Source organism: Zeus faber (genome assembly GCF_960531495.2).
Source record: "Zeus faber genome assembly, chromosome: 22".
Taxonomy (NCBI): domain Eukaryota; kingdom Metazoa; phylum Chordata; class Actinopteri; order Zeiformes; family Zeidae; genus Zeus; species Zeus faber.
This window is the reverse complement of record NC_137209.1, coordinates 20,023,884-20,050,789: the sequence shown is the minus strand read 5'-3', so window position 1 is coordinate 20,050,789 and position 26,906 is coordinate 20,023,884. Positions and strand designations below refer to the sequence as shown.

Sequence of the window (26,906 nt, the reverse complement as noted above, 5' to 3'; positions counted from 1 at the left end):
CCTAACTGCCCACTGCTCCTAGCTACGTCAGGTACTCGGCTGGTGAAATGTGGAGAAATGTCTTTTGTTGCCTCCGTACTTGTACTCTGTGCCATGAGAAATAATTTGAATCTAATCTAACGTTGGTATGTAAGTATGTTGGTAGGCAGCTATGTATGTCATGCCTTTTCGGGCACTTGACTGTAGAAGGCAGAAGTGAAGTGAAGGGAAGTGAAGTCTGAGGCTACAACTAATTACCTGTCTGCCGCTAGATATACGTACGGATGTCTTTTTTTATTTTTATTTTTTTATTTTTTTGGGGAGGTTCTTTGAAAACTGAAACGCCACCTGATTGCGGCGCGCGTTGAGCTGCGGCGGAGTAATGAAATCTCTGCCTAAACGTTCCGCCGAGTCTCGGAAGGGATGACAGTCGCGCCCCCCCCCCCCCCCCCCCCCCCTCGGCCACCCCTCCTTCCTTATCTCTCCCTGTCCTTTATTTTGAGTCAAAGCCCAGCAGACTTGAGGAAAAGAAGGAAAAAAATAAGAGCACGATTCCCTTGGGAAATTAAGGAGTGCGGGAAGCCGACCAAAGTGTTTGGGCGCAGTTAATTATGTTAAGTTAATAAATCAAGACGTCGTATTGCCAGGTTTTTAAGGCATGGTGGACTTGTTTTTTTTTTTGTTTTTTTTTCGGTGGTGTTGGGGGGTGGGGTTGGAGGCGTTTGTCACTTGTTTCTCTGTTTACATCCTCCGTCTTGACAAGACAAGCGGTCCCCCTCTCTTCCTCCCCGCGGTATATCATTATTTAGACGTTGGCCATTAAAAATGAATCAGGCGATGACATTGTATTCCTAAGTGCCAGCTGTAATGTGCCTGGGGACTCTGCGTTTCGGTGACGCTCGGACAGATTTTTGGCGGCGTCACGCTACATCTCCCGACGCTTTACTGATGGAGCCGGGGCGGAGGCAGCCGGTGCTTTTTGGACGACTCAGTAAGGGGAATTAAGTGTCCGGCTCTTTTTTTTGGAGATCTTGGTTCTTGGCGAGCGACTCGCTTAAAATCGTCGTTCCCACCACATTATTTTGATCCTCAGTCATTATTTTCAGATGGCGAGTCGAAGATTCGCTCGCTCGCTCTCTCGCTCGCCCACTCACTGGGCCAAAACGTATTGACTCGCAGCTCCCGGGTCTGCCTCTGTCCCCAATCGAAAGTCGTCAGTCGAACGTCTGCGCGGAGCAACTCGACGCCCGACGCCCCCCGAGTCATCTCAAAAGAATGCGTTCGCTGTGGCCGAATCCTTTTTTCGAGACTCGAGACGCTCTTTCCGTTTTCCGCCTGACCGGCATCGCCGGATAGTCGACACCGGAGACGATCGACGGGCGCGGGCCCCCGCCGACCCGGAGGGCAACCTGGCGGGCGCCGAGGTGCTCTTGCGCTCGTGTTTGGACAAGTGCGGGAGCCGCCCCGTTCCTGCAAACGCTGCTATTTCAGGGTGCGTTGCCTTTTGCGGCTTTCCTTCAAGTGGCCCTTAGTTCACTCGGCTTTTATGGCTCGATGTAAATTCTGGTTTCATGGCTGGAGTGGACTCGCTGCTGCTCCCTCATCTCGCGCCCCGAAAGCCACATATTTATCATCTGTGGAAGTTTTTTTTTTTGTTTTTTTCTTTAGTGCCGGTGGCCGGCTCGCGGCGGCAAATTACTGTTTGAGGAGAGGAACACTATCTCAAAGCAAAGATGAAATTCATCGACCGGGATGAAGAGGATGGTCCTGGACACTGTGACGATTTGTTCACGGAGCGACGGGAAAAGAAAATGACATTAATATGATGATTCCTGCAGACAATGAGATTCCAAAAAATATATATATATATATATATTACTGCTCTTGTGTGTGTTTTGTTATATAGTTATCAGAATCAGATCACAATCTTTTTATTAAGCCAAGTACATTTTCGTAGACGAGGAATTTGTCATGCTGAGAATTGGGGCCTTAACAAAAAACAAGGAACAAAACAAAAAAAAACAAATAAAGTAACCAAATAAATATACACAAGGTATAGTTTTAGCCGGAGTATGATATTTATTTATCTTTAACCGGGAAAACAGATGAGGTGCTTAGCGTGGAGCATATGGCTCTGGGGATACATCTCTTTCTAGATTTGTAAAATTGAAGAAAGAGCCAAACGACGTACGATCAATGTACTTCCCTGCTTATTTGAAACGGACCCGGGGAGTGATACCGGACCGGTCCGCTGTTCCGGTCCGGAGAGCGTCAGATCACATGACCAGAGAGCAATGGAACCTTAAAATCCTTGAAGAGTTCAAAGCCGCACTCGGGGACATTGGACAATTAACGGCAGCACCCCCCCCCTCTAAATGAAGCCATAGACGCTACACCGACGTCGCCGGACGCGACTCTCCTCCCCGAAGACGCCTCTGAGCCCTCCTCGCGGAGGGGTCTTGCCAGGCCGGGCCGTTTGGTCACCAAACGGAAATTGAACCAGTTCCGGGATGTGTGTGCCGCGGTTCGGGGCTTGAGCGGTTGCTCGACAGGTCCGGCGGTGAAGGGCATTTCCTACTAAACAGAGGGTCCGGGCAGGGGACTGACTGCCATTGGCCGGCAACATTTGCAAACCCCAGCCGATATATCCCGGTCACGGTTAACGGTCAATTGGTCCCACGAGCGAATACACCGTTATTGATTGTGCCTTTGAATTGTAGGGTCATTGGATTCTCTGCCACCTCATCGCAATTGGATTTGCTTTGAGAACGTTTCATTGGTCATCCCAGCTTGTATCTGGTGGGGGGGGGTTCGCGGTCAGAGACGTGACATTTGCGGGACTTTTTCGGAGACGCCCCAAATGAAGTGCAAATCCTTTGTCTTTAAATAGGCCGCGGCCTTGCGGCTACGTCTTTCCTTGTCTATCGGAGCCAAGGTCGGGTGATGACAGCCACAGGGCATGACGCACCGACACGGAGGGCGCCGTGATCCCCTCCCCTTATATCTGCTACGTCATCCTACCCTTGACGCGTGCGGTCGCTGAGGTCCAAGCCTGAGGTTTGGAGCTTTGGCCATTTTTATTTTTATCTTTCCATTGTCCAGGCCGTCCAGAGCCAACGACGGCCTCTTCGGCGTTTCAACCCCTGTCGCTGCCAAATTCACAAAGCGGGCGGCAGAAGCAATTATTCAGTCTGACTTAAGATCTGGAGTGCGATTCCAGGATCAGAAGAATAGTTGCTTGGCTCCGTTTCTGTCGCTAATGACGACGATTTTTTTTCCTTGCATCCGGACACCATAAGGGAAGGGACACATTTTGAGGCGGGGGCCCTTGGTAGTGTGTGTTTGTCTCTCACGCTCTCTGATGAATTAATCGCATTTCTCAAGCATTTCAAAAATCTTCAAAATCAAATAAATTATTTGGCGTTGGCACTCTCCGCTGCACGAATGCGCGCCGGTACTCGCGGCACCTCGCCGCCTCCTCCCGTTTTGTCACCGACGCTGCACCTAAATGGTGCTTTAACGTCATTGTTGCCAGAATTGGTGAGTTTGAGAGAAAAAAAAAAAAACATGACCTGCATCTTCCTAGTTCAGCTTCGCGAGACGAATCATATAGGCAAGTGATTTAGCTGGTAATCCAAGGCCTTGGATTCCAGGCCTGTGGCCACCCAGTTGGGTCAGATCACGCGAGGTCACCAGTCGCCATGCAGATTTAATCCTAATGTGATTAAGTGCTCTCAATTACCCATAATTACAAATCCGTTCATGTTTTAAACATGCGGCAGCTGGGCACTTCCATCCCTGACGTCCGTTGTCCTTGGACGCTCGGTTTATTCGTTCTCTGATCCGATTCAGCACCGCGTTCATCCTCATGACATCCGTCCCTCGTTTGAGACAGAGGTCCCGGCGAACAAAGACTCATTCATTTCGAGTCAAACACAAACTGAGCGTTTGCCTCGAGTCAAAAAAGATAGAATGGGCGTTTTTTGTTTTTTTTTGCTTTAGTTTCTTTTTTTGAGTCAAAAACAAATCTAAGCATTCTATTCGAGTCAAAAAACCATTAAGTTGTTTGCTTCGAGACAATTACAAGCCCATCGTTCGCTGAGAGTCAAAAACAAAGCGATAAAAAAAAAAAAAAGGGTTCTTTTTTTCGAGTCAAAAACAAACTGATCCTTTCCTCTTCGCAGAACGAGGACCCCGTCCACGACCTGCTGCTGGACGTGATCACCTGGGTGGGCATCCTGCTGTCGCTGGTCTGCCTCCTCATCAGCCTCTTCACCTTCTGCTTCTTCCGCGGCCTGCAAAGCGACCGCAACACCATCCACAAGAACCTCTGCGTCAGCCTCTTCATCGCCGAGTCGCTGTTCCTCGTGGGCATCAACCGCGCCGACCAACCGGTAAGACCGCGGCCTGGGCCGTGTACGTGCACGTCTGATTAGGTTCAAGTCTGACTGGTTTCCTTTGTCAACTACATAACTTTGCAGCGGGCGTTTTCCATTAGCAAGTTAGCCATGCCGTCTCTAGACAAAGAATACAACAATATGACAGAAATATGCAGCAACAATGTACAATGTGATAAAGCTCCAAAAATGTTGTAATTACATAAAGTTATTTTAGATTGTTTCGATTTGGATTAGACTACGTCATATGACACTAGATTACATAGAATCTGATCAGATTACATTATATTACATTTTAACTCCAGAGACTGTGCATATATTATATTAAGTTACATTATGTTAGATTACATTGGTTTAAATTATATTTGATGACATTAAAATACATTTTATCACATTACAATGCATTAGATGACATTTTATACCAATAGATTGTATTATATAAGATAATATAACAATTCATTACATTATTTAACATTGCGTTACATTACATTGTTAGATTACATTATATTCCATTATATTTGATTAGATAACATGGCATTATGTCAGATTATATAAGATTACATAATATTTGATGATATTATTATTATTATTATTATTATATGATCTTACATTATATCACACTAGAATGTGTTAGATTACATTCTTTGTTGTGACCATGGGAAATTATCCATATTACAAATATAAAAAGTAAGATCTCATATCTACTGTAAACGAGAGACTTCATGACGATGCTTTTGCAGGCCATCACAGATGTGTTATGATTGTGTGATTATCTTATTTTTATCAGTTGAGTGTTTGTGTGGCTCTCCTCCGGTTTCTCCGTTTTCCTCCCACAATCAAGACATGTATGACCGAGGCTCTGCCAAAAGAGCTGGAAATGGTGTGTGGGCGTGGCACTGTGGCTGCCCATTGCTCCTAGGTGTGTGTAGAATGGGTCAAATGCAGAGGACAAATTTCATTCTCGGTGTATGCTGAGTTATGAAAAAAATGATCGAACCAAAAACATATGTACTTGGGACGCGGGAAAGACAAAGATCTGGATTCATTAATGTATGTTATTTACTTTCTTACAACTTATTTACAACTACACAAGGAAAGAGGGAAATTCAGTCCAGTTTTGTTCTTTGGAATAACTACCTTTTTACTACAGCTTTTGAACATGTGTTCAATGTATAAGCGTGAGACAAAACAGTGATTTAATATGATAAATATAATAATAATGATAATAATAATAATGATAATAATGATAATAATGATAATAATAACAATTAATATAGATTTATGCAGTAATACAAAGGGTCCAGTCTAGTCGTAGGTATTACAGTTCTTCGGATTCTGTGCAACGTAAGCACGAGTCCCAATTTTCAGAGTTTCACGAGCGCTCAGTGACGAACCCTGGACTTGTATAACACTGGTTTATGATATCACAAAATGCCCTTCTTCTCATAGAAACCAAGGTATGCCAATGTTACACTATTTCAGGTAAATTTGAAACAGTTCATCAGTATTTCCTGCTCCAAATGTACATCGACGTGAATCAAACTTGGACCACAACATGTCTGAAACGCCCCGTCCCCTTTCCATTTAAGTCTGCCTATTTTTTGACTCTAAACCAAACCCCGTCATTGTTGTAACCCACCTTGTTGTGTTGAAGTAGATGTGGAGTCTCAGTGACGGAAGTCGACGTTTGGTCTCGTGCGGGTCAGTAATCACGTATTTACGGAGGTTTACGGAGGTAATCGAACTTGCGTCATTTTAGTGCTTACTCTAAATCTCTTCTCGTTCCGTGACTTTTGGAACGTTGGCGTGTCGGTGAAGCACGAGCGTCCATTTACGATGGGTCCAGTTGAGTCGGTTTTTCACTCATTTCTGCTGCGTATGTGGATGGATTTGGACAAAACTTGAACCACGAAATGCTTGCGGCTTCACGTCAACCGTGTTCTTGGCTTCTGTCATTGTTCTGTTCCAGATAGTTTTAGCACAAATTTACGAGAATGGGAAAAAAAGCCAAACTATTACAATAGGGGTTCCGCAGGCTGGACCCCTAATAATAATGATAACATTTTTTATCATTATGGGAGATGAAGGCCTGGCCTGGAGGGGAACATCAGGAAGTTCAGTCTTACATTATTTAGCCTGGAGGGCAAGCTTCTTCAGCCCGGAGATAAAGCAATGTTTCCATTTAAACGCAAGTTGTTAAATGACTGAGACAGTGTTTTATTTATTTATTTATTGATTGATTCATTTTATTTTTTTCTCACCTTTGCTGTCAGCATGCTGGGCATAACACACAGAGCATTTGTTCCATTGAATTTAGGACAGAGTTAGTCCGCAAGTGGAGTTCAACTCCTCAACCTGCAATGTTACTCTTTATTCATTCGTTAAATCATCAACACCTGCTGCAATAACTCTGTCCTGAGGACGACCTGTGGAATCATCAATGCAATTGTACAGATTCACCACCAATCCCCCTCTTTGGAGAACCACCTTACCATGTTTTGGTCTTTAAACAACTAATCACTACTCCAAGGGGGGGAGAATCACCACGGACAAATGAGAGAGAAATGAGTGAGACAAATAAACATACAACCAAACAACAATATGTACATGTAAAAAAAAATAAACAGAGAAACAAAGTTAATTTGGTCCAGGAAAACTGGAACAGCACTTGGCACGTGGCCTTTTCCTGTCATAGTTATGGCAGTTAATGAGGGAGAAAAGGAGAGGGATGCAACCAGAAGGGTTGTTTGGGTGCATTCAAAATAGGTGTGTGTTTGTGTGTGTGTGTGTGTGTCCACCAGTGAGTGTACAGGACTTATCCCAATTGCTTCTGGTGTATAAGGTCTGTATTATATTTATTGTTGCGCCTCCAAGCAGCGGAAAGGGCCCTGAAGCCTCCCCTGAGTCCCACAGCCGTACAGACACCCCACGGCCGCAGGAAAGCCCCGAGCACCCCGCCCTGCAGCCCCAGAAAAACCCCCGGCACCACTGAGACGCACGCTTACAAGCCACCCCCGTGTGCAGGCACAAGAACCCGGGCCGCGGAGGCCAGGCACGTGCCGCAGGCCCGGAGCCAGGCCCCGCGCCGACAGACCGACTCCCCCCCCGAACCGCGTGCCTCGCAGGCAAACCAACACGGTAACCCCATGCCCACCCATGCCCCCCGCGCAAGAGAGAGGCCCTCCCCACCACAGCCGACCAACGCCCCACCCGGCCGTGAGCCCCGAGCGTCCATCCACATAGCTGAGTGTGCTCAGCGCAGGGCGCCCGGTCAGACAGCGTTTTGATCATTGATAAGTTATCTTTTTAAATTCCACGTCAGGCGTGATCCTCTGGATTCAAAGAACAGGACCCGGGCATTCAGGCATTTTTTTATATTAAAAAAACCCCCACAACGCAGAATATGAAAACAGGGAAAACCGTAACGAATGGATAAGGATGACAGAGATGTTTAATCTGAGGAAATATGTATGTATGTGACGAATAAACCTCTTGAATCTTGAGACGGAGAGAATTCAAAGCGCGGTCACAGTCGGGGGGTTTGGGACGGCTTTGGACAGTGGATTTAGTTTGATCTATATTGCATCATAACAGACACATATCTTATTTTAGATGTCGAGGCTGAACTGTTGTCAACGCGTTTGCATTATGGATGAATTTGAGAATTTTAGTATTTCAAAGCTAGCTGGATGTATCCCCTCAAAATTAATAGATGGATGGATGGATAGACAGACAGACAGACAGATAGATTCTTAGACGGACAGATGGATGGATGGATGGATGGATTGATAGATAATTGGATCGGGGGATGGATAGATGGATAGATAAATGGATGAATGGATGGATGACGTGGTGGATTAAGGTAGTCATGGGCCCCAAGTTAACTCTTTGATCTACCAGGAGAAACATCCTCATCTGTGCCATATGCCTGGTCCAGTAAGAACACAACACACACACACACACACACACACACACACGTTGGTTCTAGGCAAAGTCATAAATAGTGGGAGTGCTTTGTCAACATTTGGAAACACTGACGTAGTTGCCTTCCTCTTATCAGTTGCAGCAGTGACCTTGCCGAGGCGCATTTCGTTTTTCTTTAATAAATCCTAAAAAAAAAAAAAAAACTTTCTCCAAATAACCCGCATATTTCTTCTGGAGATCAGCCGCTCCTGTACTCCGCACAGATCCGGTGTGGAGATGCAGGGAATATTGTTTAGCAGTCCAAACGTCCCCCTGGACGTCATTGTGGGAGCGGTAACCCCCGATCCAGTTCCTCGACGAGTCCATCTGCGACGGCGATGAAAACGCGTCCGGGCTGGATCGCTCATAGTTGGGTCCAGTGGATTTCTCAGCTTGGTTTTTTTGCCTTTTTCCCACTTTGTAGTTTTTGGGACGCGCTGTTTTTTTTGCATCGCTCTAAAAGTTGTCAAGATCATCCCGTAGCCCGGCCACATAATCCCTCAATGAGCCGACCACTTTGAAAAACAAACTGACCTCCTGATCCTGGCCACATGGCCCACACATCCATCCCATCAGCTGCTCGGTTTTTTTAAAGGTTTCTTTTGGGCCGATATGGGTCAAGGTTGTTTTCTTTTTTCTCTGAAGTCAATTTAAATAATTGAAAATAGTCTGGTCAAGCCGGGGCCCTTGCACATGTGGGGCCCCTAGGCTGCAGCCCAGGGTACCCTGTGGAATAATCCGCACCTGGATGGATGGATGGATGGATAGTTTATCCCCTGGGGGAAATTGTGGCGTAACATATAACACATGTCAAAACAGTCAGGAATAATAATAATGAAAATTATTACGATCACAATAATTGTAATGATAATAAAAGTAAAATAATGGCAATATGCAATAATCCAAATATGTACCCAAAGAATAGGAATAGAAAGGAAAAAATAAACCTCTGCATTAACTATTCACATGGTCCAAAATAGCAAATTGTGCAATTATGCACACAAATGTTAATATAAATAAATATTAATATTTGTAAAAATATATATTTTAAAATTTGTGATATATATATATATATATATATATATATGTGTGTGTGTGTGTGTGTGTGTATGTGTGTGTGTGTGTGTGTGTGTGTGTGTGTGTGTGTGTGTGTGTGTGTGTGTGTGTGTGTGTGTGTGTGTGTGTGTGTGTGTGTGTGTGTGTGTGTGTGTGTGCGTGTGTGTGTAAATAAATATTTGAGGAAATATATTTATATATAAATATAAATGTATTACAAGAAACATGACATCGGAATAATACGGGAAAGGGTGAGCCTTCAAACTGTAATAATGGAGACATAATTATTATACTGATAATAAATTCCTGAAAGAGTTTTTGTTCTTTTGTTCCCACTCTCTGGTGAGCACTTGGTGGTAAACATGCTTTTGTTTTTCTAAAGTGCTCCACAAATAATTCAATTGATTTGATTTGAATCAGTCGAGAAACTGTGGCTCGATGCTTCTTGATCAACATTAAACATTGACGTACATCAGCGTGTGTGTGTGTGTGTGTGTGTGTGTGTGTGTGTGTGTGTGCGCGTTCGTGCTCGATCCCCGTGAAGCGACACTTTATTTCACTCTAATTTCTATTCACCAAATGTTCCGTGGCTCTCGGCCGTCGGCAGATGTGTCCACACAGCGAAGCCTCAGTCCCCGTTCCTCGATCTGGAACACGAGCACACACACACACACGCACACACACACTACTTAATGCTACCGTCCAGATGAGCAGTTGGTCAAAACGCTGGATTTTCTGGATTTAGGATCTACACGCGCCACCTCTGGTTTGGGCGGAGTCGGAAGGTGGAGACTTACTTTCGGGGCCGTGCGCGTGGAGTGCTTGTGCACATGTGGTGGTGGTGCTTCCTGTTGGGGCGTTGGTTAAATGGCTCAATTCCAAACCAAAAACACACACACACACACACACACTCCTCTTAGATGGACACATGACCTCAGACATAGGCACGGCCCGACTCTAACGGTTGCCCAGTTGCCCCCTGGGGCTGATCCGCCGTGCTAACGGAGGACCCTCCGGAGCCAGAGGGGTCCATTCCACTGACTCTTGAGTTTGTATTTTTCCGTCGGCGGCAGAAGCCGTTTTCCTTTCTCAGCTTTGGCTCGGCGGACGAAAGAGACGGAGCAGAACTCCGACGTCAGACGGGCTCCCTGTTTTGGCAGAAGTATCAAAGTATCATCGCGTTGAGTCTGTGAAGCCTTCACAGCTTCTTAGCGCGAAGCCTCCCGCTGTCGCCTCTAAAGCCTCTGTAAAGTCTGGCCGCTCGGCAGAAGCTCTACCTTGTAAAACATGGTGATTATTGTTTTTATTTGAATTAGAACACCGAACGTTGGCTGCAAACGCGGCAAGCACGGAGCTCCTCTGATGGAGCTCTTGTCGGCCCTTTTTTTTGCCTCTATCCCCATCTTTTTTTTTCCGTCCACCTGCAAGGGCGTGACTTTGGTTTCAGAAGTTGAGAGGGGTGGGGCAGGGCGGAGCTGCCATGCGTGACGAGGCACGGGTTTTATTTTTATTTTTTGTTTCGTTTGGAGAAACATGGGCGGGAATTTGGAGAAAGGGCGCAAATTGGCGGCGGCAGAGAGGAAGCGTCACACCCACCTGGTCGAAACATTTATATATCCTTCTTACCTGTCGTAAACATTAAAATGTATTTCCCATATTCATGGCTGGATGAATCTTGTAGTACGATTTCAGACCCGAAAGTGGACCGTACCATTACGCTGAGCGTCCCCCTCGCGGGGGGCGCGGTCCGCAGCTCAGATCAGAGGCATGTTTTTGTTTTTTTTTACAAACAAAGCAAATAAAAACAGTGTGATTTTATTTTCCTCCATTTCGTAGTTGAATGAAACAAAAAAAAAGTCCTGTGTGTAACCGTGCGTAATGGGGACACTACCTCAGCCACCGTGTTACAACCCCCGCCCCCCAGAGATGAAAGTTGACCCTTCCCCCCCCAATTGTCTTTGTAGAACTCGCTCTCTGAGCTGACTTTAAGATTTAGCAGACGTTAGAAAACATGGCGGCGTGACAAGGGACCTGCTGATGGGGCCACGTGTCACGTGCACCCTCACCGTTTAAATGCCTATAACTCTTTACTGATTTTCTGTCTATAATTAGCATCTCTAATGAGCACAAGTGCTTACACTGAGTATTATTATATTATTTAAGGTTATTTCGTTATGTTTATGATGATATATTGAGGAAGACAACCCTCTTTTTGTTACAGGAAGGGGGGGTCTGGACACCCCCCTGGTAATTTCTGCCCTTGTCCACCTGTGCACCGCCTTTCCAGGTGACCCATATGTTGTTCTGGTGTTTACAGCGGACGGTAGAAGAAAACCCATTTCAAATCAACCCTGCAGTGCAGATTTCATGCTTCAGCCTCTGAGCACACGGCCCGTTGGCCACCTGCCAGCGATGCAGGGGAACTATCAATTATAATTCAAGCTCTTATTTCCCAGAAGCATCTTTCCGGCTACACAACGTATGAATCTGAATGTACGACGGAGAAGGGGGCGGAGAGCCCCGACCGAAGCCCGGGCGCGCGCGCGGGGAGGGTGGATCGGCGTCGCCGGGGTGGTGTCGATGGGGGCAGGGGGGCGGCGGCTTAAGAGCGCGTAAATAAATGGAGTTTTTGTTTGAACCGTCGCCACGTGTAGGGGAGACCGGGACGTCTCGCCACCCTTTTCACACCCTTTTATAGATCTTGCTATCGATAACATATTGGTAAAAATGGCGTACCAAATGAAAGAACATAGTCTCAGGCATATTGTATCTTCATCAGCAGGTCTATCAGCAGGTCAGTTGTCACGCTGCCATGTTTTGTAAAGTTTGCTGTAAAGTTAGCTCAGAGTGCGAGTTATAGAGAGGCTATCATGGGGCGGGGTTCAAGTTTTTCTTTGAGTGGGGGCGGGGTTGTAAGGCAGTGACTGAGAAAGTGTCCCACGTTACGCACGGGGCTTTTTTTTTTTGTTTCAATCAATTAGAAAACAGAAGGAAAACAAATTCATTCACAATAAAAACGCTGTTTTTATTTGCTTTGCGGGGAAATAAGATGGCCCCGATCTCAGCTGCGGAGAGCGATGCCCAGCATAATGGTACGATCCACTTTCGGGGATGTCTGAAATGGTATTACAAGATTCAACCAGGCATGAATATGGGAAATATATTGTAATGTTTACGATTACAGGTAAGACGGAAATATAGATGCTTTTCTAACCAACTATTCAGGTTTGATTTCTCCACACCTCCATCGGTTTGCCACCGAGGTGTGGCTATGCGGGACGACGCCGGGGCAACCAGATTGGGGCCGTCGTCTGCCATGTTGGGCCCTTGTCTTTCCTGAACTTATCAATGTATTGCTCCATTGTATTGTTTTATCCTTATTTTGATCTTATTGATTTAATGAATGTTTTTGTCATGCAATGATAAACTTCCATTCTTAGTAAGCTTACTGTTCTCTTACTACCCCTAGTATTAATACTACTACTTCTGCTACTACTACTACTACTACTAATAAAAATAATAATGATAATTATAATAAAATAATGCTGTTAAATTGGGATTGATTTTCTGAAAAACACAAATTTTGCCGATAATTAGATGAATCCACAGATGTATAAAGTACCGTGTGTGTGTGTGTGTGTGTTTGTGTGTGTGTGTCTGTGTGTCAAAGAGAGAGAGAGAGAACTATATATTTATATGTGCAGAGAGATAGAAAGGCGGGTAAGAGATGGAGAGAGGAAGGGGGCGGGGAGAGAGATAAAGGAAATAGATTCTGTATATGGGGAGGGAGGAAGACAGACGGAGGGACAGAGGGGTGGAGGGGAGGAGGGGAGAGAGTGGTAGAAGAGCGTTAGACGGAGTGAGGGAGGGAGAGGGGAAGGGGAGAGATGATGAACAAATGCTCTGCGGATATGTAGTATTGAGATTGCCCGGTTGCCTCATCCCTTTTCTTTTTACGTCTTCATCTATTTGACACATGTTCTTTTCACTCAAAATAAAGTATGCTAGACGGGCGTATCAATGTTGTACGAATATGTAGGAGCACATGGTTGGCCATTTCAGATTGATTGCCTGGTTGCCTCATCCCTCTCATTTTACAGATGTCTTTATGACGACATAGTATGTCTGAGAACACATTGTTCTTTTTACTCGCATAAAGTACAATGGACAATAGTCCTCACATGTAGTATGTAGCACGTAGTGTAGTGCGCCTTTTCCGACTGATTGCCGGGTTGCCTTACCCCTCTATTTTTATGACACTGTGGAGAAGACATTGTTCTTATTGAGTACTAAAGTACACTGGACATACGTATATCTAGTACTGTACAGTACCAGCCACTCAGAATTGCTGCCCCCGCTTGGCAGCCAGATATATCCATTCATTCCAATCAGATAAGCAAGGACCTGTCACTAGCCTGTAAAGGACCAGCCGGCAGTTCTAGGCGGCTGCATCTGTATGTAGTACAAAGTACACCTTTTCAGACTGATTACCTGGTTGCCCAGTTGCCTCACTCCCCACTTCTCTTCGATCCAAACTCCTCTCCAGATTGCGTGCGCCGTCTTTGCCGCCCTGCTGCACTTCTTCTTCCTGGCGGCGTTCACCTGGATGCTCCTGGAGGGCGTGCAGCTCTACATCATGCTGGTGGAGGTGTTTGAGAGCGAGCACTCGCGCCGCCGCTACTTCTACCTGGCGGGCTACGGCGTCCCGGCGCTCATCGTGGCCGTTTCGGCCGCCGTGGACTACCGCAGCTACGGCACCGACCGAGTGTGAGTAGAACTCATTTCATAAGCGCCCATGAACAGCCATTCCCAAAATACCCTCTGTTTGGTCCCAATGTCACCAGTTTACCCCTAAATGATTTGTCAGGTGTCTGGTCGCAAAAGGTTCCCAATAGGGCTGGAATCAACCAGAAAATCTTATCTTATGTATTGTTTATATTTTACATTTCATATTCGGAGTTCACGAAAAATTCCCTAACGAAACAAGCAAAAATCTGATTCCATTCAGAAAATAATGAATTCCTGCTTTGCTTTTCAAGGTCCCCAGTTTAGGTCTTGAAAGAATCCAGAATTTGGATGTATGTTTTGTTTTTCAAGTTTTACATTATACATTCAGAGTTCCCAAAAATTCACCAAATGAAAGAATTTTATAATAATAACATTAAATCCCATAGAATTATTATACAATTATAATTATTATTATTATATATTATACATTTTATATACAACAATATTTATTTATGTATTCATATATATATATATTTTTTACATATTTATTTAGTATTTCACTTTAAGAGCCATAATAACCATTAAAATGCAGAAAATTGTTAATGTGTGTTGTTTGCATGAACAGTTAGAAATTCGGGATGTACGTACGTGTATTATTTCTTGGTTTTTTTTCCCTCTTCCCCTTTTTCTTTGTATCTACAGACTACAGATTGCGTTGGTTGTTTCGAGCGGCTCGGATTATTTTGGGCTGAGATTATTTTTGCAGGCGTTGCTCCAATAACCAGTGCTTTTCTTCGGCTTTCAATGAAGCCGAGCGGTTCACTCCAGCGGCGTGTTTCTGCTGAATCTGCTTTGTTTTTATGGTTTTACAGTGAAAAATCCCACACATAGTGACATGAATGCGAGGCTATTGGCGGTGACTGCCGATAACCGAATAAAAGGAGTGAGTGGTTAATACAAGCAGCGAGCGGAGAGAAAGAAATGAGAGAGAGTGGCAGAGGGACAATGAAAGTGATGAAATGTGTGATATGTATGTTGGAATTAGATTTTGTTTTCAGAGAAATAGGAATTTATTTTATGACGGTCCCTAAGCACATAGAGTTGCATAGAGAGCCATGTGATTCCTCTTGTTCTGGAGAGCGCGAGAGCGAGGGAGTGAGTGGCAGAGGAAGGAAAGCAGTAAAATGTATTTTATGTGTTTTAGTTGAAGGTTTTTTGTATTTTGTTTTTTTCATAAAAATAATGAGCACTGTATTTTATGACGGTCCCTAAGCACATGTTGCATGGACAGGCCTCTGACTAAAGATGAAAGAGAGAGAGTGGCAGAGGTTGAAAGAAAACAACTATTGAAATTTGTAATACATGTGTTTGAAGTCAATTTAATACACATATTTTTATGAATAAAAAAAAAAATCAGCAGTGTACTTTGTCACGGTCCCTAAGCACATGTTGCATAGAGGGATGTCCATAGAGAGCCATGTAATCCTCTTGTTTTGAACAAAGGAAAGAGAAAGAGGCACTGGCAGAGGAAGAAAAATATAGCACCGAAATGTGTAATATATACTGTATGTTGAAATTCGATATCTTTTTTCAAACAAATATAATCAGCAATGTACTTTATGATGGCTCCTAAACACATTGCATAGACGGTCGTCCATAGAGAGCCATGTAATTCCCCTTGTTTTGAAGAAAGGAGAGTGCAAGAGACAGAGAGAGTGGCAGAGGGAGAAAAAAAAAATGTATATATTTTATGACGGCCCGTAAGCACACGAAACATAGAGGGCCATGTTACTTATTGATGGTCCCTAAGCACACGCGTGTGTGTTTTTTTTGCACCAGGAACTTCTTCATAGTTCCCAGAACTTTTGGAGGAACCGTCTTTTTTTATTTGTGTGCACACTGCAGGAACTAGGAGCGATCTTAGTTCTTAGGACTCCCGTTTTGAGGAACTTTTTTTAGCTCCTACTTAGGGGAGGGACTAACCGGCACAAGAGGAACCTTCAGTGACCTAGGTGCCAAGAGCCAATGCAGCACCGGCGGCCAATGTAAAGCGTAAACAACAACCAACAACCTCAGCCCAAAATTAAGACGCTTCCATTAAAGACGGCGCCTCCGCCTCAGCATCGCCGCAGACTCGGACTCACCCTAGACCGGGGCAGACCGCCCTCAGTGCGCCCTAACCGAGACGCATTGCTCTGCAGGAACACACCAATAAAAATATTACCAACAAAAGTAAAAACCAAGGAAAGCTAGTATTTTTATTGGAGATGCATTTATTTCATTTATCGAATTTTATTTTCCAATGTTAATTGAATGAATCAAAATATTCCCGTGCGATTTCCCATGCCTTACGAAAGTCGGAAGGAACTTTAAAATGACGTCTGTTAGATCATATATGAGTGAAGATTCGACGACCGGATTGCTTGTTCCTCGCCTCAAATTTGTTTGGAAACAGATTTTGGTGGACTGACGACGTTAAAACCAGTGTAAGTTACGCAACACAGAGCCCACGCTGACACCCCACTGGCTGACGTCGCATCAGTATTCCTTGTAGTTCTCGGGGGACCAACCCAGTTCCTGGTTCCCCTCAGGGAGTCCCCACAACTGTTTGGTCCAGAAACACCTAAAGATTGCCACGTCCCTTATGGACGGTCCCTAAGTAGACGGTACATTGAGACCCACGTCACTTATGGACGGTCCCTAAGTACACGGTACATAGAGAACCACGTCACTTATGGACGGTCCCTAAGTACACGGTACATAGAGAACCACGTCACTTATGGACGGTCCCTAAGTACACGGCACAAAGAGAACCGTGTAATTCTTCTCCTGTTCTGTGGAGACGTAATTCTGATGAAGCTCAGGCGGTAAGTTCATTGTCTACATCCCAGGCTTCATTTTTAATATTGTACATCTTTATAGAAGTATTTTCCATTTTCAATAAAACAGTTCCAGCCAAAGCTCTTCCCTTTTAGAAATGCAAACCTGTTCAGTCTTCTTGTTCCCTGTTAATCCCTTGAATCCCCATCAGCACTTTGCTTCCAAGATGCTTATTCGTATTTGTGCACACACACACACACACACACACACACACACACACACACAAAGGTGCACGTAAAAAAACAAATGGAGGAATGGATGCACACAAACACACAAACACACACACATACAGGTGCACGTAAAAAACAAATGCAGGGATGGAAGCACACAGACACACACACACAAACACACACACACACACACACACACACACACACAGGTTCACGTAAAAAAACGAATGGAGGGATGGTCGCACACAAACACACAAACACACACAAACACACACACACACACACAGGTGCACGTAAAAAAACGAATGGAGGGATGGACGCACACAGACACACACACACACACAAAAGAGGCGTAGAGCGATTAGAGCGGAGCGCTTGCAGATGGACCGAGGTGTAGTTCCTGGTGATGGATGAGGCGATGGCCGCCGCGACGTCATGTGAATAATTAAAGCCCAAATCGTGGCGTTTTGAAGGATGGGGGACGGGGTGCGGCGCGCCGCCTGTGGGGCGCGGGAGTCGACTCGTCCTCACACAGGCTCGTTGTTTATTGTTACGTTTTTAGGGTCAGTGTATAGTGACTTCTTTTTTTTTTTATTGCTGATTTTCTTCCACAGGTTCAATTTTATTGTAACTTCTTTGTGGTGAGGCTTGTGATATGGGGCCAAACGTTTTCGTGTTCTGTTTATTTTTAGATTTATTTAAAATAAAAATGTTTGATTCTATTTTTTCATATCGCCAATGTTTCCTATAACTTGGTACATTTTTCAGTTATTGCATATTGTCAATTTTAGTTTAATTTGCTTTTCGTGGTTATTTTTTTACGGCCAGCGCCACGGGGACATTTTGGTTTTATTTTTTGCTTTTTGCTTTATTTGTATTGCTTGTTGCTAAACCTGGAGCAAGCGGCTCCATCCATCCGTCCGTCCGTCCAACCAACCCTCCATCCATCCATCTTGGTGACATTGACCAGGGACCAAAGCATGTTAGTTGTTTTTTCCAGTGCAGGGTTCAAACCAAGTGAAACGCTTTTCACGTCCAGAGTCTGAAAGCACCTTGTGGGCGGGGCGGTGGGGGATTTATGAGGCTTGTTTACGCACTCCGCACACTTCATGCATTCTACCTTCACCTCCCCGATCCTCCCTTTCTGCCGGTCTGCGAGGAGGCGCGGACCTCGGACGCGTGCACACAGGCAACAGCGGCATTTAGAAAGGAGGTGAAACGGAGATGGAAGCCCCTCCCTGCTGGGAAGGGTTTCAAGACGGGGTGGTATGAGAGTGTAAAGTGAAGAGGGAAGACAGGAGGGAAGGAAGGAAGGCAGGAAGGCAGGATAGGATGAAGGAAGGAAGGAAGGAAAGAAAGATAGGATGAAGGAAGGAAGGAAGGAAAGAAAGATGGGATGAAGGAAAGATAGGATGCGGGAATAATTGAAGGAAGATGGAAGGAAGGAAGGAAGGAATTAAGATTGGATGAAAGAAGGGAAATAAAGATAGGATGAAGGAAGGAAAGATAGAAGGAAGGAAGGAGGGAAGGAAAGAATAAAGGAATGAATGAAGTTAAGAAAGATACAGTAGGATGAAGGAAGGAAGGAAGGAAAGATAGGATGAAGGAGGGGGGAAACAAAGATAGGAGGAAGGAAAGATAGAAGGAAGAAAGGAAGGAGGGAAGGAAAGAATAAAGGAAGGAAGTTAAAGATACGGTAGGATGAAGAAAGGAAGGAAGGAAGGAAGGAAAGTTAGGATGAAGGAAGGGGGGAAAGAAAGATAGGATGAAGGAAGGAAAGATAGAAGGAAGGAGGGAAGGAAAGAATAAAGGTAGGAAAGAAGGAATGATGAAGTTAAGAAAGATACGGTACGATGAAGGAAGGAAGGAAGGAAAGATAAGATGAAGGAAGGGGGGAAAGAAAGATAGGAGGAAGGAAAGATAGAAGGAACAAAGGAAAGAGGGAAGGAAAGAATAAAGGAAGGAAGGAAGTTAAGAAAGATACAGTAGGATGAAGGAAGGAAGGAAGGAAAGTTAGGATGAAGGAAGGGGGGAAAGAAAGATAGGATGAAGGAAGGAAAGATAGAAGGAAGGAGGGAAGAAAAGAATAAAGGTAGGAAAGAAGGAATGAAGGAAGTTAAGAAAGATACGGTACGATGAAGGAAGGAAGGAAGGAAAGATAAGATGAAGGAAGGGGGGAAAGAAAGATAGGAGGAAGGAAAGATAGAAGGAACAAAGGAAAGAGGGAAGGAAAGAATAAAGGAAGGAAGGAAGTTAAGAAAGATACAGTAGGATGAAGGAAGGAAGGAAGGAAAGATAGGAGGAAGGAAGGTTGGAACCTCATACGTTAACACCGTCACACAGGGCGGCCAGGAACTGAAAACCTGTTGCCGTGGTTACCAACGAAGCCCTGACCGGACGATGCCCGTGCGTCGGGAGGGCGACGGCGCTCCACGCCAAGCAGCACAAGTCCTCCTCGTCGCTCCCGCCGCCGCTCTGCGCGGGCCCCCAGCCGCTCGGCGCCGCGCCTCCAGGGGGGGACCTTTCCTTCTTTCTCCTCTTTGACCTCCTCCTCCTCGTCCTCCTCATCCTAAGTGTCCCTCGCTCCATCCTTTTATCGCTTTTTTACTCCGCCGCCGGCCGTGACGGGTGCGGGTGGAAAAGACGCGTCGCGCGGCACCGCGCGGACCTTCTTCAAATTCCGGAAGGGAGGCGACGTGCTGCGCGGCGCCGGCGACGTGCTGCGCGGCGCCGGCGCCGATGCGAGGCTGCGGATGGGGTCGACCAGCCCAGCTTCCGGGTCCACGAGGGAAATCCAACCCCAGGCATCCCAGAAACACAGAGGTGTTCAAGTGATAAATCCTGGGTCTTGATAACCATTGAAACTGCGAACATAGAAACAACACGGTAGTCCTTTTCGACGCAGTTAAATTCCCAGCTATTTTTTCGACGCTCAGACTTCTGTAATTATCAGCCCTGCAAAGCGAGCCTCCCCGTTGGATACAGTGCCCACCGGTGGCCTCCTTGGATGGTTTACATTTAAGAACAAGGATATGGCTGAGAAGCCGCTGTATGTGGGAGAACAGGCGTGAGTAAGACGACGTCTCCCGACCCCTCGTGTCTTGAGTGCTTCCTGTGATCTGATAAAAGAAGGTAAAAGGAATAATGGAGCTCTCGGCATAATTTATCCCTCACGGTGCCTTTGATGAGCCGCCGCAGCGTCGTTCATTGTTTTCACCTCCTCCTCCTCCCTTGGCACCAGTATTTATACATATATTTTTTTTGACTTTTCTCATATATTCTTTCTCTCCCTCTTGTTGCTGATTCCCGTCGACTATTTTGCACAGTTCCGTAAAGAGAGGCGTAAAAATTTAAAACCGCAACATGGATCTTGCCAATTAATTTCAAGCTTTGTGCCCGAATGCCAGAGCTTTGATCTATACGTAGAATAAGTAGCATTTGCTTCTTCATGGCAACGTTATTCCCTGATGACATTTCACTGCATATATGTGTGACCGTATGTATATGTATGTGACAAATAATCTCTTGAACTTGAACTTGAGCTTGATGGCAGTGGCCTCTTTCAGCAGGATAATGCGTTCTGCCACACTGCAAAAACTGTTCAGGAAGGGTTTGAGGAACATGACAAAGTGTTGAAGCTGCTGACTCGGCCTCCAAGTTCCCCAGATCTCAATATGATGAAGCATCTGTGGGATGTGCTGGAACAACCAGATCCATGGGGGCCCCACCTTACAACTCACAGGACTTAAAACCACCTGCTTAATATTGTGTAGCCCCTCCCCCCCTCTTGCCTCCAAAACAGCTGTGGCCCGTGGAGGCGTGGACTCCACAAGACCTCTGAAGGTGTCCTGTGGTATCTGGCACCAAGACGTTAGCAGCAGATCCTTTAAGTCCTGGAAGTTGCGAAGTGGGGTTCCCCAAGGAATGGGTTTGTTGTCCGAGCACATCCCACAGAATGTCGATCGGATCGGTCACAAGTATAAAGACCTGGGCAATGCTAATCATTAAAGATCCCCCACAGGAGAATTGCATCATACAACTCCCAACCACTCAACGGGATTCACTACAAGAATGCTTAGCACACAATGCGATGATGATGCTGTTATCCTTGAGTGCCTGGAACGATGCGAGGTCAGCTCGGTGCTAACAGCTTTCATCAAGATCTCAATGGGTTTGTGGAGGACGGTGCTAGAAGCTGCCTAGAAGACTCGAGAGGTCAAAGACTGAAAAGGGGGCCACACGAGTGATCATTAAGTGCAGTATGTCCAGAGGTGATGCGCAGTTCAATATCAGGGCTTAGGTCAAACTGCACGACAAGAATGAGATGAGATGAATGATCGACACTAGGATTAAATGAGGATCATTCGGAGTGAAGTGAACAAATAGACCTTTGCTGAGTCGTGTCGCATCCATCTATGTATTTCCCATAGAGTAAGACAGGTCACGACACATACGCGTTTACAAGTCATCAGCTTGCCACAAAAGGATGCAGTACGGTGTTGATGTGGAGAGAACCCGACCTGAGATCCGCCACCAAGAGAATATACTGTATATTTATACCAGACTGAAATGGCTGATAAGCAATAAACAGCTGTCCAACCAACCAAACATTATGGCACTGGACAAAGAGCAGAGGACAGCAACGGCAGAGGTAGTTGTGCGGACGCTGGCCGCGAGAGGATAATAGTCCTCTCGCGGCCAAAGGGCTCTGTGGCCCCGAGGTCGGGGCACTGCTGGAAAACTGTCGTCCACCCCAGGTCAACAGTGCGACGCCTCCGAACGACGAGGGTGTTGACAATGGCAGCACTCAAGATCCATAACGACACAGAAGCACAAGTGCCGGCCAACCGACCTGAACATTACAGCAATGGCCAAAGGACAGAGCACGACCTTGGACATTGACGTGGTTATTCCTGAGTGCCCCCCTCTCCACCCACCCCCATCCCCTTCCCGACGCCTCAATTCTGCCCTAAATCGCTATTGAATTACAGCTCATTCGTCGGCGCTTCCATTCTGCCTCTCCGTCAGCCTGAATGGAAGCCAGCGTGGCGGTGTGTAACGGGTCGTTTTTCGGGTGGCCAAAAAAGGGGGCGACGATGTGGCGCGGCAGCGGAGATTAAAAGATTAATAATTCAGCCGCCGGTCATGAATCAAGGTTTTTCTCTTCGTTCTCTCAAGCCCCCTCTCCGCTTCAGCAGCGCCCTCCCCCATTGTCCCCTTCACTTGACTCGACCACGGAGTCGGAGGTCGAGGTTTACAGAAGAGGGGGAAGTCTTTCTTTTTTAGTGGCGCAATTATGGAAAAAGTCCGGGGGGACCTTCTTGAACTCCAAAGACACTCAAGACACTTTGTCGAGTTTGATTTTTCCGCCGCCGCGCCAAGGTCAGCCGGTTTAGTTCGTCGGGAACTCGCTGAATATCCAGTGAAATGTAACATATCCTGTATGGGGTGGCAACGGAAATCGTCCAACGCCTCAGCTACTCCCTCAGCCCGAGGAACTCATTCCCCCGTTTCCTTCCTGCCGCTCCGCCATCTTGCCCAGTGCATTTGTTACGGCTATAAAAGGCCATCATCGCCGCTGTCAGTGTGCCCCCTCTCCCCCCTTTGGAATCTAAACCCCTCAAAATTCCCTGCGACGGCCATAACTCTTCTCAGCCTCGCGGGGGAATCTTGTGTTTTCGAGTGGCCATTCCTCTCCTCCCCCATAACTTGATGTATCTCCTCTGAGCCGGAGTATGAAAACCCTAACCTCAAAATCTTTATCCGTCTTTCCCCTCTCTCTCTCTCTCTCTCTCTCTCTCTCTCTCTCTCTCTCTCTCTCTCTCTTTCCCAATGCAGTTGCTGGCTGCGCCTGGACACCTACTTCATTTGGAGTTTCATAGGACCGGCAACCTTGATAATTATGGTAAGCGCGTGCCCCCCGAATCACCCACCCGCATACATACCATCTCCGCTCATTAACCCTACTTAGCCTGCGGGTCGTCGCTTAAATGGGCGGCGGAGATCCCTTTCCAATTTTTTCTTTTTTTTTTCTTTTTATTCCCGCTATCCATCCATCCATCCCCGACCCCGCCCCCTTCTCATCTCCGCGGGGCGCGGAGCCGTCGCGGGTAAAAATGAATGAGGGTGCCACGCGGCAACACACCGCGGTAAAGTCACCCTGCCGCGACCACCGCCTGAGACGGCTTTGGCGGGGAAATTCAAGGGTCAAGGAGACCGGGAGGGGGGGGGGGGTGGACTCTGGTTAGTATTCACTGTCGGACGTAATCCGCTCGGCGATTGTGATAGATTTTCTTTCCCCCCTCACCGCCGCCGCGGCTACTCCGCCGCCTGCTCCGCCGCCGTTCCCTCGCCCTTCCATGGAGAGAGAGAGAGAGAGAGAGCGAGTCTCTCCTCCGTCCGTTTTCCCTCTCATCCCGCGTCTCCTTCCCAGCGGGGTTTGCGGGGAGCTCGAGTCCATCCCAGTTCCGACCTGAAGGGGATGACGTCTACTCGCGGCGTCACGCGCACTGCGCACATCCATGACGATTTAGCTCCAACTCCAGTCGGCCAAACCAAGCTGCTGTTTGGATTCTGGGCCGGGCCTTGTACACTCCAATGTTAATAACTCCACTCTGTTTGAACTACACATGAGTCGACTTATGTTTAGTTCAATTTTAATACTTAAGTCAGTATCAACTGGTCCAATTTTTATACTCAACTGTGTCCACTGACAGCTGGTATTAGTTTCATAATTGACATTAGAAATGGTATTGGCGAGGCAATGGGGTAGAAATGGTCAAAGTACAAGGTCAGAAATGGTTACGTTTAGTTATTGGATTAGAAATGATTATGTTTAGGAATTAGAGTGGAAATGGTTAAGTTTAGGTGCTCCACCACGCCCGGCGCACCAGCCGAACCTGTGTACCCACACTTAAGCACCCTCCCCCGGCCACCACACTTTGGAGCATCCCCGGCCGCCACTGAGCTCCGTGCCCCTGGTGCTCCAACCAAATTTTGCACCACAACACCCGGCGCATGATGTATTGGGTTAGAAATGGTTGCCTTTAGGTATTTGGGTGGAAATGGTTAAGTTTATGAATTGGGCTGGACGTGGTTAAGTTTAGGGTATGGTTTCGGGTCAACCCCAGGATTTAGGAAGTCCCAAATATGCCGACAAGTTGATTCAAGGTAGAGTAGTGTCGGGTGGATCTAAGTCCAAGAATTCCACAATTTCCATTTTGAGACGGGCTTCTTCATTGTTTTTTACTTTTCACCCGTCAACGCTGGTTAGTCAAGTTCACTAATTCACTTCTTGCACATGCCCGATGTCTGCGTCCGTGGCGGAGATGGCGGACCCCGCCGCCGCTAATGGAAACAGCATGTCCATTTAGTTGGCATGGCTGTTTCCTATCGCCTAAGTGCCAGCAAAACAAACAAAGTAATCATATGCATCACTCATTTGACAACTGATAATCGTCTGATACTGAGTTGAGTTTGAACTTTGAATGAACCCAATGAGGACGACTCCTCGTCATCAGGGTACGAACACCGACACCATCCGGCTTCATCCCCGTAGGCTGAAGTGTTACCGTGACAACCGTTTTGTTTCGATGCCAGAGAGGAGCTTACTTTCTCCTTATCCAAACGGTTTAAAGATACATTTTAATTTCTCGTGTTTGAAGGAGATGAGTCAAGCGAGGCCGTGCGTCATTAGAAACCTTTCAAATCCACGAATCGCTGAACATCAGACCCTACGCCGCCCAAATGAGTATAGTCTGCTAAAATCAGATTAATCAACTCATTTCAGACAAGGGGGGGGGCAGGGCTTTATTCAATGAAACAACCGTATAATACAAAGAAATGCACAAAAAAAGGAAAGAAAAAATATATATAATTCCAACAATGGACTGATGATCAGCAACGTGGTAAAACCCGGATTAACCGCCGCCGCTGGATGCGAACACGGCTAATGCTCTTTCACGCTCCACTTTGGGGTAAAGAATCCCCCGCTCATCTCGTCATCGCTCCTTTTCTCTCCGCAGCCCATAATAAGCGGTGACGTGAGATGAGATTCAAGGACATCCGAGTGGGAGTAGCTTGAGCTGAGCGACTTGATAATAAAGTGATTTTGTTTTTACTGTTATATTTATACATATACAGTATACGTGTATATATATATACATGTGTGTGTATATAAATATATATATGTGTGTGTGTGTTTATATGTATGTATATATATATATATACGTATATATATATATATATATATATATATATATATATATATATATATATATATATATATATATATATATATATATATATATATGTGTGTGTGTATGTATATGTGTGTGTGTATGTATATATGTATATGTGTGTATGTATATATATGTATATATGTGTATGTATATATATATATATGTATATATGTATATATGTATGTATACTGTATATGTATATATATAACAGTAAAAAGATTGCAAATATATATGTATATATATATGTATATATGTATATATGTATGCTTGTATATATGTATATATATATGTGTATGTGTATGTATATATGTATGCATGTGTATATATATATACAGCATGAGGAAATATTATGTATAATATAATATTATAACACCAGAGCATCTCTGCTGCACAGAATGTAATCATAACATGATTGATTTTCATGAATATTTTGGTTGTTATTATTATTATTAACGAGCATTTTCTTTCAACTTTCCATCGTTGGAATCCTCACAGGAATCATTTAGTTTTAAAATCATTTATAGGTTATTTATTTTATTTTACACCCCCCCCCCCCCCGGTAGTGCCTCCTGACATTTCACGGAGCCGTCTCGCTACGACCGACTCGTTTGCGAACCCTGCACGGCTGACTGCAGGCGGAGCAGGACAGGGAGGTTGACGGCCGTGCTTCGGGCGGTGGCTGGCGCCGTGCTTCGGGCGGTGGCTGGCGCCGTGCTTCGGGCGGTGGCTGGCGCCGTGCTTCGGGCGGTGGCTGGCGCCGTGCTTCGGGCGGTGGCTGGCGCCGTGCTTCGGGCGGTGGCTGGCGCCGTGCTTCGGGCGGTGGCTGGCGCCGTGCTTCGGGCGGTGGCTGGCGCCGTGCTTCGGGCGGTGGCTGGCGCCGTGCTTCGGGCGGTGGCTGGCGCCGTGCTTCGGGCGGTGGCTGGCGCCGTGCTTCGGGCGGTGGCTGGCGCCGTGCTTCGGGCGGTGGCTGGCGCCGTGCTTCGGGCGGTGGCTGGCGCCGTGCTTCGGGCGGTGGCTGGCGCCGTGCTTCGGGCGGTGGCTGGCGCCGTGCTTCGGGCGGTGGCTGGCGCCGTGCTTCGGGCGGTGGCTGGCGCCGTGCTTCGGGCGGTGGCTGGCGCCGTGCTTCGGGCGGTGGCTGGCGCCGTGCTTCGGGCGGTGGCTGGCGCCGTGCTTCGGGCGGTGGCTGGCGCCGCGCGGGTTGTTCCACCGTAAGATGAGCCGTAGCAGAAGGACGACGCCGGTCGGGAGACACTCCGCTTGATTTCACGTTTCACGCCCAGCACGTGGAAAGGCGACCTCCCGCGGAGCGTCCTCATTCCAACTGAACTCTCTGTCTCTCTCCCTCCAGCTCAACGTCATCTTCCTGGGCATCGCTCTCTACAAGATGTTCCACCACACGGCCATCTTGAAGCCAGACTCTGGTTGCCTTGACAACATCAAGTGAGCACACTCCCTCACTCACTCACTTCTTCTTCTTCTCCCTCCTCTTCCTC

At 46.4% G+C, this 26,906-nt stretch overlaps 1 protein-coding gene across 1 annotated transcript in view; it reads left to right on the top strand.

The window, feature by feature from the left end:
* Positions 1–26,906, top strand: part of LOC307246827 (adhesion G protein-coupled receptor L3) — a 183,541-nt gene that overhangs the window by 133,147 nt on the left and 23,488 nt on the right. Inside the window, exons 12-15 of the mRNA XM_080022853.1 lie at positions 4,164–4,373; positions 13,942–14,162; positions 23,012–23,078; positions 26,762–26,853. Of these exons, the coding sequence (XP_079878979.1) occupies positions 4,164–4,373; positions 13,942–14,162; positions 23,012–23,078; positions 26,762–26,853 (590 nt within the window). The remainder of the gene's footprint in view (positions 1–4,163; positions 4,374–13,941; positions 14,163–23,011; positions 23,079–26,761; positions 26,854–26,906) is intronic.